The sequence below is a fragment of the Ctenopharyngodon idella genome, chromosome 9, assembly GCF_019924925.1.
Source record: "Ctenopharyngodon idella isolate HZGC_01 chromosome 9, HZGC01, whole genome shotgun sequence".
In the NCBI taxonomy this organism is placed as follows: domain Eukaryota; kingdom Metazoa; phylum Chordata; class Actinopteri; order Cypriniformes; family Xenocyprididae; genus Ctenopharyngodon; species Ctenopharyngodon idella.
Window position 1 is genome coordinate 26452709 of NC_067228.1, and position 17062 is coordinate 26469770.

Consider the following 17062-nt stretch of genomic DNA (forward strand, 5'->3'; position numbering starts at 1 on the left):
AATCAAAGATGAAAGCTCTGAGCTGTTTTAAGAGTTTGGGACATGACATCATATTACCTATGTAATTCCCCTATCAAATCTTGTTTTCAGATAAATATCATGAAATTTAATTTTTTATACATACAAGTTTAAAAAAATGCTAATAAGTTATATAAAAAAGATCAGTACAGTTTATATTAGTACTTAAATATCCTGCCCTCATGCAGTGAATGAACACCAGAAAATATAGTTTCTGATAGCTCAAGGTTCAAGGATTCAACTATGCATTGAAACATACAGTGTATTTTTCTATAAGCCAGTATTATCCTACTATGAATCTTGCTTAGTTGCAGACACAAACATTAACCTAAAAACCGCCTTTAATTTACTGCTATCCCACCTCCTCAACTCTTCCGCGTATCCTGTTTTTTCCTGCAGATTGTTGGGTGATGAGGTAATGGAGAAGGTGAGGAGACACTTAACCTTTCATTATTGTTACACTCAGTGCAGACACGGGGGGTTTGCATGGGAAGATGGGAAACATGGAAAATTCAAGAAGGATTGAATTTTGTCAAGGCCAACAGAGTCAGCAGATTAAATAACAGAATTTAAACTAATTTATCTTGGAGAGGCACGCGGTGAAATGAACTGAATGACAAAACAAAAGAAAGGAGATTTATGCGGAGAGGAAGTGATGGTGTGAGGCAGAAGCAGAGGGTGAGAGAAACAGGAAATGACCTATATACGTTTTATGGGTCCACTCTGAACTGGAGAACCCTGGGAGAGTTTCACTCTCACCTGGCACACCCAGGGGCTGTCAGTGACTTGAACTAATGGCTAATCGCTCATTTCCTCCGCACACAAATGTACACTTCAAGCCATGTCTGTTTGTATTTTTTAAATACATTAAAGGCCATTCAGCTGCACTCTCCTGTTACTTTGGTTTAGAGATTTTAGGCTTGTTTTTGCCCTATTTCTGACTCTTGTCTTCCATCTTTACACTTAGTTGAACTTTAAAGGAATATCTCACCAAAAATAAAAATCTGTTCTGTCAAATTTATTTACTCTCCCTCATGACACTTCAAACTCCTGTGAATTTATTTATTCTGTACAACACAAATTTTGACGAATAACCTGTTTGCCTTTTTCATATAATGGAAGTGAATAGAGACTGGAGCTGTCACTGTGCACTGTAAAGTCTTCCAAGTCTTCTGAAGCCATATAATAGTTGAAGTTGTGTGAAGATTGACGGTCATTATTCATCTAAAGTCGTGACAAAATTAAATTAAATATGGTACCTTTAGTTGTGTTGGATGTCAAATCTGTTAAATTTGAGTTTGTTTGTTCAGCACACAATGGTATCGTAAGGCTTCAGTATTTGGATTATAGTGAACAGGTCATATATAGTCCATTTTCTGTGGAACCTTTTTTGACATTTTGTACCAAAAAATTACCCATTCACTTTCATTATATGGAAAATAGTGGATATTCTTTGATATTTTGTTGTCATGAAAAACAAAAAGCAAACAAACAAAAAGAACATGGTAAATATCAAAAAGAACAAAAGTTGTGGAGTTATGAATGACACAAGGGTGAATAAATGATGGCAAAATCTTTACTTGAAAGCTGGTTAAAAATCAGCGAACTCGTCCTTTAAAGGGATAATTCACCCAAAATTGAAGATTTTGCCACTAAACTCACTAAACAGTAATTATTCACGTCAACTCTCATTTTTCATTTGTTGTCAGTTCTGAGTTGGGCCGTTCACTCCTCATTAGCATCTGCACTGGTAGGATGGGACAGGACAGAAATGAGTACTGAGTAACGTGATCAGCAGGGCTGAAGGGCGTTTGATCTTAAAGCAATGCCAGATGATGGTGAACAAATAAAAGGAAAAAAAAGTTTCACATACCCTAAAATCTACCTTTGTAGAGTTAATCAGAGACATTGGCTTCATCTGACTGTGTTTATGCAGGTGCTTGGAAGGTTACGGCTACACACACTTGTATGCTTTTATGCTAATCTACGACTGATAGGACTTGGGCCAAGAACCTTTTCATCTGAGTGCATTTGCTGTGTAGTGTGCCAGGAATTCATCTCAGATTTGAGTACTGCAGACTGCCAGTGCTCATGCTTGTCTATCATAGTTACTGGCTCATTTCACCAAATGTACACCTTATAAAGAGTGTTGTCAGTTCCATTACTGCCAAGGCCTCATGACATACATTACCATTCAAAAGTTTGAGGTTGGTAAGATTTTTTTTATTGTTTTTGAAAGAAGTCTCTTATGCTCACCAAGGCTGCATTTATTTGATCAAAAATATGGTAATATTATGTAAATATTATTATATTTAAAATAACTTTCCTTTCTATTTAAATATATTTTAAAATGCAATTTATTCCTGATGGCAAAGCTGAATTTTCAGCATCATTACTCCAGTCTTCAGTGTCACATGATCCTTCAGATGCTCAATAAACATTATTATTATTATGATGATGATGTTGAAAACAGTTGTGCTGCCTAATATTTTTGTAGAAACCATAATACAGTATATGTGACCCAGGACCACAAAACCAGTCATAAGTCGCACAAGTATATTTGTAGCAATAGCCAACAATACATTGTATGGGTCAAAATTATCGATTTTTCTTTTATGCCAAAAATCATTAGGATATTAAGTAAAGATCATGTTCCATGAAGATATTTTATAAATTTCCTACCATAAATATATCAAACATTTATTTTTGTAAGTAATATGCATTGTTAAGGACTTCATTTGGACAACTTTAAAGGCAATTTTCTCAATATATTGATTTTTTTGCACCCTCAGATTCCAGATTTTCAAATAGTTGTATCTCAGCCAAATTGTCCTATCCTAACAAAACATACATCAATGGAAAGCTTATTTATTCAAAAAAACTCGAACTTTTGCATGTTACTATAAAAATAAAGGAAAAAGATACTAGTTTTAGAAATGCTGTGTTTAAATATGACCTCTCATGTTCTGTCATAAGGGAGAAATATGCAGCCCACACCCTTTGAATTAAAGGTTCTATGTAGAACCTTAAAGGGTTCTGTCAGGCACTTCATATAAAGAATGTCTTAGGGGTTCCCCTCATGGGATCATTTAATGGATTTAGTTTTAATTCTTAAATTTTTTTTTTTTTTTTTTTTCAAGAACCCTAGGGTGAACCTACTGAACCTACAATGAATAACTGTGCATTGGGTCCAAGAGAGACCACTAGTGACTTTGTTTTTGAATTTTTTATATTACTATATTTATGCAAGTCTGCTGGTTCTCCTGGGCACAGCAGGTTGGATTTCCCCTGTTTAGCAGAACAGAAAATGGGTCAAGTAATCAGGAAGACACATAGTAGGGGACAGGGTGTTTGATGGCCAGCAGGGAGCTGACCTGGTTGCTGGTGACGGCCCAGGAAATAACAAATCTCATGTATTTGATCTTTTATACCTTAAAGGCTTTGCATGTTGGCACAAATACAAAGCTTTTTCTGAAGAAGAAGAAAATACAGCTAGGCTGCGGCCATGGAGTAATGTTATCTTAGTAAACTTTGCTATATTTTCAGTGACTGTGACTTGCAGATAGACTAAGCCCGGATACATTAGTGCTTTATTTTGCTAAAAACAGATAATGTGTCCTCACAAAGCGTATCAAGGACATGTAGGGGGGAAAACACGCTAGAAGGCGTTACATGGGATGTTTATATTTACTTTAAAAAACAACAGCAAATATATGATTTCCTGGATCATTGCTAGTTTGTTGCTATGCATTTGCAGAGGGGTTTAGGGTGATTGCTAGGATGTTGCTACCACATGTCAAAACAACAAACCTATAGACTGTAAGCGCCGTGGAGAGTAGAACATTATGTATTTTGGGGATGTATATAATATATTTGGCAGAAAAGTGTGAGTAAACGTGGCTCTTGAGAAAGAAGGGATTTGCTGGATAATAAAACTGCTAAATAATGAGCTCTAAATCTCTATGGGCTATGTCTCTGTAAGGACTTGTAGTGCATTGTTTGGAGAACACGCCTCTCAGTTACTTTCCTCTCTAGCCAGAATCTCACTGCAAGGCAGTAAGAATGGCATGACTATGCTGTTCCACTATCTAGACCAGCACTATACCAGCTCTAACCAGCATAATCTAGCCTGGACAGACATGGAATTTATGCTGTTTATGCTGGATTTTTCAGCAGGGAAATCATGATAAAGAACACGATTATCAGTTCTGAAACAAACTTGAGTATTCATTCAGCTTGAGTCATTTATACTGCTATCATTAAAACAATTACTTATTTATTATTTCAAATTCTACAGCCTGTGAATCATGTCCAATTACATTTTACATTTCAGGTCCAACAAACATTTTATCCTGTATAAACATGACCCATTTGTTACATTAATTGTGTCATTTAATGTCAGTCTTTTCATTTTAGGCTCAGTAGACATTCAACAAAATCTATTTTAGTTGGTCTATCAGTCAAGTTCTTTTTCCATGGCATTAAAACATTCCTCATGCCCCATTTCCATGGTAATAATTTAAGAAATGTTTTTTAAATGCTCCCTTGAGCTTAAAAAAAAAAATGAATTGTTTGTCATATATTAAGTCTTATTTGCTGAGAGATGTTTCTAGAACCACTTGTTGTTTTTTCCACCATGGGAAATATCAACTACATTAACAAAGTGCCCCCCAACACCAACCTCACTACTACTGTTACTATGGCAGATAAATTTAGCTTCACAAATACCAATTCATTTCTCACAGTTGTCACACTTCATATTCAGCCAAGTCAGTATTCTCTTGACCAGTTATAACTTCATAAAAGCCCAGTGCCACCATCTGAAGTGGCTGTCCCCTATACATCAGCACCCTTAAGGCCCCGATATACTCACGGCGAAGTTCTTTTTCATTCTTTGCTTAGGGTTAAAACGAAGTTCGAACTATGACCAGCGGTATACTGTTAGCAAACATACAACGCCGCATCCACACTGCTGAAAACAGCGTTTAGGTGAATATGAAAATATGTGCTGCACACTTTCCTCTTAATAACTAAACAAACACATGACAAAATGTTTTTAATAAAGCGTAAGAAAAGCAGTTCAAAGTAGTATAAAGGTGTATACCAGCCGTAGCGAACTTTTCCGGAAAGTTCGCTTTGGCAAGCTATTTCAAACTCCCAAAATGAACTTCGTTTTGGCCTGATTTTGTTTGAAATGACGTCACATCAGTTCGTTCTTCAATTTTGCTTGAAGTTTATCAAGGCCTTTAATTTCACTGCAAGAGAAAGGGGATACACTGATATATCATTTAAAATAAATAGTGCAATATTCCATAAAACAGGAATTGTCATTTTTGACTTCATGCTGACTTTAGCACGCACTGGCACACAACTAATAAGAGCCCGTTTATATTTACTTGAAATGTTTTCTGAGACAAAGTGTCTGCAATTTCACTTACTACTTTAAAGGACAGGCAGTATATACTGTAAAAAAACATAGTTTCATACTTGCTCAGCTTAAACAGTAGCAAGGCCTTATCTGTGAGATCAGATGTCATAGTACTTGACCTCCAGAGTCACAAAACACCTCACGAACATGGCTTATCTTTGTTTGACTGATGAGGACCTTAAGACCTCTATATTGTGGCCTGACCTCTTCAAACCTAAAACTACAAGTTTTTCTTGGCTGTAATCTGGCACCTTTTTTGTTTTTAGTTAGTCGCTTTTTTTCTCATTATCTGTCAAAATAGGCGTGATTTATGGGTGGACAGGTGGGCGGCAGGTCCTGGAAACTTTTTGTCGAGACTTTTTGTCCTGGAAACTTTTTCCCCCCAAGGATTCAATTCCTCTATTAAAGGGATAGTTCACCCAAAAATGAAAATTCTGTCATCTTTACTCACCCTCAAGTAGTTCCAAACCTCTATGAACTTATTTGTTCTGCTGAACACAAAGGAAGATATTTGGCAGAATGTCAGTAACCAAACAGATCTCGCCCCCCATTTACTACTATAGTATTTATTTTTCCTACTATGGTAGTAAATGGGTAAGTCCAGGCACTTCTCAACCTTTATGCTATGGAGTTGTTGACATTGTTGAATGGCTCTTAAATTACATCGCTGTTAACCAGCTTATGTCACCTCAAAATTCCTACTGGCTTTGCGAATGCAACCAGGAAAACAGTCAATTTCATTCGCGGGGACCGCCCTTGTGTCTAGTTCCTATAACTGAGTTCCTGTAACTAAAGCCCCTATAGAGCCTTTATGTTTAAGAGTGAATACAGAGCTTTAGCGAAGAGTGGAGAAACGACTTTGTGTTCACTGTAGACTATCTTAGACCTCCATACTTACCATGCAAAGCTCAATCACTGGGTTCATCAAGTCTCTTTCTCAAATAATCAGCACACTACCCAGATGACACTACTAATCTGGAATGTTGTTTGATGCTCTGTTGATGTGGATGTGCTTTGTGTGAATGACATCTAGTACATAGTATTGTCTTTGATCAGACAGAGTGCATCCTTGATGTTCTTCTCCTTCACTCTTAACAGGATCTCAGATCAGTTGGCTGACTGTGGATTAGGGGCAAGGGTTTTAAGTGTGCATGAGACAGCAGGGCGTCTGTTTATCAATCTTTCCCATCAGAGTAGAACACGGTTTGTTCACTGGATTCAAGTTCTTACCCACGCGAATCTCTAGACATGAACACAAACACAATCTTGTTTCATTGTCCTTTTTTCATTTAAAAAACTGCACTGAGAAAATATCATTTGATCAACATTAATTGCATTTGTAGTGTGATTTTAGATTAGTACAGCATGTACAAAGGATTTATTATTATTATTGTTATTTATTTATTTATTTATTTGTAATATGGCTATAAGTACATCAGGCAAATGTTTTATGAAGTACCGCTTGACTAATGTACGTTTCAGCTCCTGAATGAATTCAGATCAAGTTAGGGAACAACAAATATCTCAAACTAAAAACTCAGCATGTGGTGTTGAGAGCACTGGATGGCGCTGTAGAGCTTTACAATGTGTTAGCAGAGTTTGCCATCTAGTGGGCATGTTTTGAAATGTAAAAAATGTCTGGTTTGCGTTCCAAATGGAATATACTAGTGCAGTGTGCATACTAAGAAGTGTGCAGTGTACACTGTATACTGTGTACTATTAAAAAAGTAGGTGAAATGAAATGCATTATGCAAAAATACATTTTAATTAGTAGTATGCAACATTCCATACTACTGTTTAATGCATGTGAGCAACATCTTTGTGATCTTAAGTGTAAATAAGGTGTCCACATTACTGTTTTTTATGATATAACTTGTATATTTTATGTTCTAAAACCTCATGATTGCTCACTATAAATGTACCTACTTTTATGTTCGATATGTAATTTAAACTAATTTGGTTACTTCTATATGTGAACTGCAGGGATCGCCTGGACCCCTTGGTCCCCAGGGCCCTACAGGCCCTAACGGACGTCAGGGTGACCCTGGTCTCCAGGGCCCTAAAGGAGAGAAGGGAGACCATGGCAGAGGAGGCACTATGGGTCTAAAAGGAAGTGTGGTGAGTCTCTTTGTTCTGCTCTCTGCTTTTGCTCATATGGAAGGACTTAGCAAATTGATTTTAAATACAGTAGCTTTAGACTTTAAGCTGCCTTTTCACTATCTCCAACATTCACGTACATTTTTTTTTTTTTTTTTTTTTTTTTGAGTTTGCTAGCCATTGCTAGCATTTTTGATCATTTTCACAAAACTCTCATGCCCCCCAGAATATTTTGTTGCATGAATAAAATATCAAAAGAAAGAACAGAGGATCAGATTCAGAATGAAAAATCCATAGTGCACGCACATTAGGAGTAGTGAACACTAGGCTTGCTGCGATAGCCAGTGTTGACGGTGTTACCGGTGTTCAGCCGCAACACCGGTTACATCACATGCCCACCGGGCACCGCCCCCACTGTTGGTCTGATTTTTGAATAATGAAAATCATTTAGTTCAGTTAGAGAACAGACACTATAGTTAAAAACTGAACGCGTCTGCTCAATTCAGCATGAGCCGAGCAAGAGTCGTGGCACAGATCAGCAGCAGGAGTCAGATTTCAAGTCACAAGTCTTAAGTCTACTTTATTTATAGAACCCTTTCCACTACAAAGTAGACCAAAGGACTGTACAGCAACACAACAAACAAGAATGGTAAAAACAAAAATCAACAATAACAGGAAAACATTTAAAACAATATACATCATCCAAAAGTCAACCATTAAAAGCCATAGAGAACAAGTATGTTTTCACGTGAGATTTAAAAACATCAACTGAGGGTGCAGATCTGATGTCAGGTGGAAGGGTATTCCACAGTCTTGGGCCAGCAACCGAAAATGCACGATCCCCTTTTGTTTTCAGGAACTGAGAGCAGTAAGCAATTGAATGACCTTTGAGATCTACCAGAGTTCATATGAATCAGGTCTGTAATATATTCTGGGGCCAACTCATGGACGTACAGCAACACCTTGTACTGAATCCGATATTTGACCGGAAGCCAATGCAGCTTTTCCAAAACTGGAGTAATATGCTCCCTTTTCTTTGTGTTAGTAAGGAGCCTTACAGCTGCATTCTGGACCAATTGCAATTTTGAAATAAGAGATTACTCCCAAATAAAGTGCATTACAATAGTCCAAACAGAAGGAGATAATTGCATTAATCACTATCTCAAGGTCAGCAACAGACAGAAAGGATTTCATTTTTGCAATAGTCTTCAACTTAAAGAAGCAACTTTTCACCACACATTTAATCTGATGGTCAAATGTTAAAGCTGAGTCAAAAATTACACCCAGATTTCTTATTTGGGACTGCACATTTGTTGTCCATGTACCTAACACATCGTTTATGTCACAGTCAACCTTTTTTTATTAATTACTTCAGATTTACTCGCATTAAGCTGTAGGCAATTTTGCTCTAGCCAGCACTTCACCTCCTCAAGACATAGTAACAAAGATGACTGAGAAGTTGATCCTCCAGATCTAATAGGTAGATAAATCTGAAAATCATCAGCATAAAGATGATAAGACATACTGTGTTTTTTAAAAAATAAGGCCTAAAGGCAACAGAAATAGTGAAAACAGAATAGGCCCCAAAATGGAGCCCTGAGGTACTCCACAGTCAATAGGAACTGAAGAGGAAGAAAATTCCCCAACCCTCACTGAAAAGGGATTTCACCTCACTTCGCCCATTTTGCCACACTCCTTACTGACAAGATGATGAAGTGAAATGTAAAAGCGTCTATTTGAGCAAGTTGTCATTGTACTGTTTTGTTATTGTATTTTTCGTGAAGAATAATAATGAACTCACCATTCAAGCAATTGCCGCACCCGAATTGGCGCTAATTCAAAAGCGAAAGTAAAATGCGCACGGCTACACAGGCATTCACAACACCCTTAATGGTGCGTGTCTTACTGGCGCGGAGCAAAGCAAACGTTTTCAGTTCATTCCTATGGAAATTGAGCTTCCATAGGAATTAATTGCAAAAGCTCACTCTGCTCTCCGCCAGTGGACACACACCATAAGCAATTTAAAAGCTAGGTGGAAAGAGCTCCAGATCCCCTGCCCCGGTGATACCGGTATTACCGGTGTTGTCACACGTCGATTACCGGTGGGAATATTTCCTTACCGTCACATCCTTAGTGAACACACAATCGGAGCAGTGGGCAGCCATTTTGCTGTGGCGTCCGGGGAGTGATTGGGTGTTAGGTGTCTTGCTCAAGGGCACCTCAGTCATTTCTTGTTGGTACTGAGAATCAAACTTGCAACCTTTGGGATACTAGTCTGATTCTCTAACCATTAGGCCATGACTGCCCCAAGAGGGAGAGTGTGAACGCAGTCCCACACTACCATAAATTATGCAGTCGAGGTTCCCACATTTGGGAAATTGGCTGGGGTCACTTCTAGGACATTTTAGCATTGTTGTACTTTAAAACTGTTCGGAGCAGTTCTGAGAGCTAAAGAGTGAAACTTCACATGAAACAGTGAAATGCTAAAATCTTTGTGTCTTTCTTTAGGGAATGCAAGGGGTTCCAGGGTTTGATGGAGCAGATGGTATTCCGGTAAGTATTATTTTGTTTATATCAACAATATTAGGTTTAGATGCGTTTATAGGCACGAAGTGAAGCAGAGTTTGATAAAATCATGACGCAACGGCAATATGATAAAAGACACCAATGTTCAATAAATAGTTAGATTTATTAAAACTAATCACAGGAATAAACAAGCCTTCGAAGTAACATAGTTCAAATATCATAAATACCTTTCCTTAGTCTTTAAAATGCCATTTTTATTGTGAGTTTTGGACTCACCAATTCTGGGTCATTGATAATCTCTCATCAGGGCCACCCTGGGCCATCTGGGCCTCGTGGAAAACCAGGAGCTGATGGCTGTAATGGAACCCGGGGAGATTCAGGAATTCCAGGCTTTTCAGGAGACCATGGTGGACCTGGAATACCAGTATGAATGTTTATTTATCTGTGTGTCACAGAGTGAATTATTGAGACATTGCACAGAATCTATGCATAACTCATACATGATCACACTAATGCTTTTATTTTCTCTTTCACTCTCTTTCAATTACTTTGTCTTTGTACTATCTTCTTTTACCTTCTGTAGGGTCTGCCAGGAATGAAGGGGGAGAAGGGTGATCCTTTGGAGCTGTGGGTCTATATGGAAAGATTCAGGGTAAGAGGAATTTTACAAGGAGTTTAAATGCAGTTTACATCAATACATTTGTTTTTGTTGATTGGTTTTCTGTCACTTTGTGTCATTTTGATTGCATCATTTTCTGTTGTAATACAGGGAGATCCAGGGCCACCAGGTTATCCAGGATTTATTGTAAGTTTGACTTTCATCGTTCATCTTGTGATAACAGAAACTGAACAATCAGGGGTGAAGAGATAAAAGGATAAAGGTGTTTCTCATTATACTCTTACAGGGTCCAACTGGTAACCCAGGGTACGGTGGGCAGCCAGGATTACCAGGACCTTGGGTGAGTTAGACATTCGCACAATAAAGTGCAAATAGCCCACCTTGTTGTCAGAGGTTATTTACACTAACTCCACTCACCATTAACTGATTAAACCAGACAAAATTACAAAAGAAACCCATCTGATAACAGGAACAGTGGTGTGGAAAGTAAAGGTAGCGTTTGGTAGTCATTAGCTTTTGTTACGACCGACCCGAATCCATCTTTTTCCGAACTCATTCTTCTTCTTTTTCCCTTCGCATATCAACTCAGAGGTGTTTATTTGAATTAAAATGGTATTTGAAAAGTGAATATAAAGTGTCTAATGGGTATTTAATACTGAGAATAAAGCATTTATTGGTCTATAATTGAAATTAGACGTCTTTGCATTAATCGGATGGGCTGCAAATCAAGGGTGCAGCTCACATTACCACGATCAAAACCATGGCTCCCTTCCTGGATCATCGAGGATACCTTTACTGATCAACTGGCTCAATATGGTGGGATTAGGAGTAGATTTATGGGTGGGCTTTAAGTATAGGGACAAGTAATGTCCCAGTAAGTCAGCATCCATATATGATTTTAATAAATATAATCATATACATTGAATGTGTTGTTATTATTGCATACTGTTTTATAACATACTACAATACACTGAGGTGCAAATAGTATCTGCCACTACGTGTACAACATCTAACAACTATTTACAGAGTGCAAAGAAAATACTGCTATTTTCACTTAGTTTTAAAAGCATCTATCACTATTTGCATTTGGCATCTGCCATAAAATTATACTGGTAGCTTTATTCCAAACCTACCATCTCTTCTTCTCACTATATTGTCTTTCTTTAGGGTCCTTCTGGTAGTAAAGGTGTTAAAGGACAAAAGGTAATAAAACACAATATTTTGCTTAATTTTATTAAAGATTTACATTCAAACAGATATATGACAGAACACTCTAATATGCCCTCTTTAAGTCACTTTGGTAAATAAACATCTATTTAATGTTAACATACATGTGTTGCCTCTATACAGGGTGAAACCACTAAAAGAATAAAAGGAATCAAAGGAGAATCGGTGAGAAAAATTTTAGTGGCTTACACAGTTTCAGACTAATATTACTTTCTGTAATCTGCACTGTTAACCCATCTGAATTTCATGTACTCACCTCAGGGGGACATTGGAGAGCCAGGCCCACCAGGACCTTTCCCACATACGAGACCAATCCCTACAGAATGGCAGGTAGGAAGAACATGACTTGAGTTTATTACATATATTTTCTCTCAGGAGAGCAAATGATCTCGCTACTTTAATTTTCATCTTTTCATTTTCTGGTTTTCTTCAGGGTCAAAAAGGGATGAAGGGTCATAAAGGTGAAAAAGGAAATTTGGTAGGTCACATTTGTTTTTGTTTTTGTTTGTTTGTTTGTTTGTTTGTTTTTTACACAAAATGATTTCCTTCCAAGGATGTTCACAAGAATGTTCATGTTATATCTGTGGAATAGCCAAAAAAAAAAAACAACAACAACAGAAGCAGAAGACAAACCACATATAGGAAAAATGGGAGAAATTATAATGCTTAATGTGGTGATTGTTGGAATGAAAGCCCTATCTTTCTCAAGAGTCTTTTTGATGGAGGTTCAAAGTAGCTGGATCACATTGAAAAATTATTTTGGTCAGATTTTATTTGCGATTTGAAATATGTTATTGAAATGTAATCTTAAGTTTTGCAGATGGTCTTTCCTCATTCAAACAGATAAGATATTAATATTTTTTTCCAGGGATATGTATCTACGAAAGGAGAGACTGGTGTGGCAGGGTTTCCAGGACAACGGGTATGATTGTTTAAGTGCTGAAATGTTTTTATCAATGCTATGCAAAGCCTATCAAAAATGTTTATTAAAACCAAGAGCAAAAAAAATTGGCACTTAAGGGAACAAACATCTACTTTCTCTCTCTCTCGCTCTCTTTTCATATTCAACATTTTTTATCTAAAAAATTTAACAAATTACTATTAATTACAGGGAAACCCAGGAAAGAATGGCTGGAAAGGATCTATGGTATGTAATTTTAATCAATTTTCCAACAGTGCAAAGCATTTGTGTTTACTTAAACATTTAAAATCTCTGTCCATTCCTACAGGGTGACATTGGACTACCAGGTTTCCCAGGAAATCAAGGCCACAAGGTTATAAATGCATTTCTGGTTCAGTGCTGTATCTTGTCATACCTTACCAATCAATCTGCATCATAAGTTGTATAACCTAAATGCATATCATTCAACAGGGAGACAGAGGAGATCCTGGAGAGCTGATAGGAAGTCCAACTGAGACTGGAGGTACTAAAAATAACACACTGAGATTATCGCTGTTTAAAGGGCTCCTATTATGCTTTGTTTTTACATTTTCAACTTTCTTTAGTTTGTAATGTTGCTGTTTGAGAATGAAAAAAGTATGCAAAGTTACAAACCACAAAGTCCAATCCAAATGGATTTATTCGGTATATCAGTAAGCACTGTTTCTGAACTCCCTGAAATGCCTCAAATGTAGTCTTAAAGGGTTAGTTCACCCAAAAATGAAAATAATGTAATTTATTACTCACGCTCATGCCGTTCCAGACCCGTAAGACCTTCATTAATCTTTGGAATGCAAATTGAGATATTTTTGTTTAAATCCGATGGCTCCATGAGGCCTACATAGGGAGCAATGACATTTCCTCTCTCAAGATCCATAAAGGTACTAAAAACATATTTAAATCAGTTCATGTGAGTACAGTGGTTCAATATTAATATTATAAAGCGACGAGAATATTTTTGGTGCGCCAAAAAAAAACAAAATAACGAATTATTTAGTGATGGCCGATTTCAAAACACTGCTTCATGAAGCTTCGGAGCGTTATGAATCAGCATGTCTAATCTGCAGTTCGGAGCGCCAAAGTCACGTGATTTCAGCAGTTTGGCGGTTTGACACGCGATCCGAATCATGATTCGACACGCTGATTCATTACGCTCTGAATCTTCCTGAAGCAGTGTTTTGAAATCGGCCATCACTAAATAAGTCGTTATTTTGTTATTTTTGGCGGACCAAAAATATTCTCGTCGCTTTATAATATTAATATTGAACCACTGTACTCACATGAACTGATTTAAATGTTTTTAGTACCTTTATGGATCTTGAGAGAGGAAATGTCATTGCTCCCTATGTAGGCCTCATGGAGCCATCGGATTTAAACAAAAATATCTTAATTTGTGTTCCGAAGATCAACGAAGGTCTTACGGGTGTAAAACGGCACGAGGGTGAGTAATAAATGACAGAATTTTCATTTTTGGGTGAACTAACCCTTTAAGTTTTCTTCCTGGAACATAGACGTCACAATATTCCTGATTTAAATAATTTTCCGTCCAAGGCACATGAAAAAAAACAAAAAAAAAACAAGGGGGCCAAGGCCTGGTTGAGTTGCGCTAGAAGTGTGTTGACACTCACGGTTATGGTAAAGGGCTTGACATTTCCGAAATGTGCTTTTGGTCGGTTGACCAATCACAACACACTGGTGCAGCTGACCAATCAGAGCACATTGCGCTTTTTGGAAGGAGGGGCTTCATAGAGACAGAAACTAAACAGAGCGTTACTGAAAGACTGAGAAGAGAGGTGCTGCAATAATGTAAAATATGTGAAAATGAGTGTGAGTTCAATCATAAAAACCTATTCTAGTAGATCCCAAAAACAAAATCAAGACTTTGAAAAAGGGCATAATAGTCCTCTTTAATATCTGATATTTGAATGGTCCTAATCTAACTTCCAATATACAGTCTAATTTTTCTCTACATTCTCTTTCTTTGCTTCTGTCTTGTTTTTCTTGTTTATACAGCAGGTCCTCCAGGGCCTCCAGGGGAGCGTGGCCCAATTGGAAATTATGGTTCTAAGGGTGCTAAAGGACAGCCAGGTCCCCCAGGACCCCCTGCCTCTGAACAACAACAAGGTATTTCATGACTGAGCTTTATCTGACAGTTAAACAGATAGTTCAATCTAAAATGGAAATTCTGCCATCATTTATTCACCCTCATTTTGTTGCGAACTTTTAAGTCTTGTATGTAAACCTGTTGTCACAGAAACTTAAAGGTATCCCTGCAGTTTCCACCAAAACAAATGCTTGAGGTTTTAAAGTTGGCATGAAACAAAAGTTGCAATAGTCTTTTCTTCCCTATATTGTGATGTATATCCGGCTTCTCAAACAAGAAAAAAATGAAGGGTGGGGCTTAACTTTGTCCATTGGCAATTGATAGGATAGTTGTGGTTTGCTATTGCAGTGATCTCATGTGAGTGACAGATTGATCCCGTCATTGCGCCAGTAAACATGTCAACAAACAAAATTGTGATTAAAGATTACAAGGGCACATGAATAAAAAAATAATAATGATGTGCACGGATAAATCATTTATAATAAATACTAATATTCCTTAACAAAAAAAGACTTGTCAATTTTGATTTTATGGTGACTTTAACTTACAAGTGAAGAAATTAAGTCATAAGTATTGTAATTTTACAGCATTTTTGTTTGTTTGTTTGTTTGTTTGTTTTTTAATTTAACAGTGCAGTTATATTACAGATCAGGCTGAGTAATCTCAGACATCAGAGTTTTAGTTGATCATTTACTTTTGTCACAAGTAAAGTCACAAGTATTTTCTTAACTTAGATTCTGTTTGAATTTTATGTCCTTAAAGGTGGGGTAAACCATATTTCAAAAACACTGTTTGGAAGTTAGTCAGACCGACACTAACAACAAACTTGTAGACTGACTCGGAGCAGTGTGGTTAGGATTGGAGGGTGAGTTTTGGAGGCGGAGCAATGAAGAGAGCGGTGGGTTTGTTTGAGTTGATTTCAAATATCAACAATGTCCAACAGCGTTTTTGAAATATGGCTTACCCCACCTTTAATGTTGTGGCAATTTTCCCTGTGGTATCAAAAATGTTGATATTGATATCAACAATATTGGAGGTATACAATTTTTCAGTGTATTGTATAAAATTTATAAATACCTATATAAATATAATATATGGTACTTTTATAATGCTATTGATCTTTTTGGAGCTAGACAGCCTGTGTTTACTGTATACCTTTTTTGTATGGAAAAGAGTGGTGTAAATACCTCATTTTGTTCATTCACAGAAGAAAGTCATATGACATTACTTGACAGCTTAGACATTACTTTAACCAAACTCTGTCACTGATATAATTTTTTCTCTGATCCACAGTGGATCTGTGGGGCCCAAGGGGACCACAGGGACCAAAGGGAGTCAAAGGTGAAGCTGGAGAACCTGGTAATCCTGCCACTCAACCTGGGCTGCCCGGCTCCGATGGGCTACCTGGATTTCGGGGACCACCTGGACCCAAGGGATCATGTAAGAGTGATAAACTAATTTTCACAAAATGTCAAATATTATGCTAATAATGCATTTTAATAAAGCACTTTTTTTCATAACAAAGCTCTATATTTAGTGAGGTATTGTGTATGTACACTAACATGCAAAAGTTTGTGGTCGGTAAGATTTTTTAATGTTTTTGAAAGTCTCACCAAGGCTCCATTTATTTAATCAAAAATACAGTAAAAAAAAAAAAAAATAGTAATATTATTGAACATTATTACAATTTAAAACAAATAACTGTTTTCTATTTTAGTGTGTTTTAAAATGTAAGTTATTCCTCTGATGGCAAAGCTGAATTTTCAGCATCATTATTCAGTGTCACATGATCCTTCAGAAATCATTCTATTATGATTTTTTTATCATCACAATGATAAAATCAAAAAGTTGTGCTGCTTAATATTTTAATATTTTCTTGTACTTTGATGAATATAAAGTTCAAAATAACAGCATTTATTTGAAATAGAAATCATTTGTAACAATGTAAAAGTCTTTATTGTCATATTTGATTCATTTTTGTCCTTTCTGAATAAAAAATGTAATTTCTTAAAAAAGGGGGAAAAAAAATGATTATTGCAAAAAAAAAAAAAAAAAAAAAAATAGCCTAGAAGTATTGACTGTGATGACCAAAATGAGTGTAAT

The 17062-nt window shown here is 36.8% G+C and overlaps 1 protein-coding gene across 1 annotated transcript in view; it reads left to right on the forward strand.

The window, feature by feature from the left end:
- The window catches only part of col4a2 (collagen, type IV, alpha 2), a 109341-nt gene that overhangs the window by 63152 nt on the left and 29127 nt on the right, over positions 1-17062 (forward strand). Inside the window, exons 5-20 of the mRNA XM_051904657.1 lie at positions 7430-7564; positions 10052-10096; positions 10377-10493; positions 10653-10721; positions 10839-10874; positions 10975-11028; positions 11856-11891; positions 12039-12080; positions 12177-12245; positions 12349-12393; positions 12784-12837; positions 13027-13062; positions 13145-13189; positions 13288-13339; positions 14869-14979; positions 16253-16399. Coding sequence (XP_051760617.1) covers positions 7430-7564; positions 10052-10096; positions 10377-10493; positions 10653-10721; positions 10839-10874; positions 10975-11028; positions 11856-11891; positions 12039-12080; positions 12177-12245; positions 12349-12393; positions 12784-12837; positions 13027-13062; positions 13145-13189; positions 13288-13339; positions 14869-14979; positions 16253-16399 — 1093 coding nt within the window. The remainder of the gene's footprint in view (positions 1-7429; positions 7565-10051; positions 10097-10376; positions 10494-10652; positions 10722-10838; positions 10875-10974; positions 11029-11855; positions 11892-12038; positions 12081-12176; positions 12246-12348; positions 12394-12783; positions 12838-13026; positions 13063-13144; positions 13190-13287; positions 13340-14868; positions 14980-16252; positions 16400-17062) is intronic.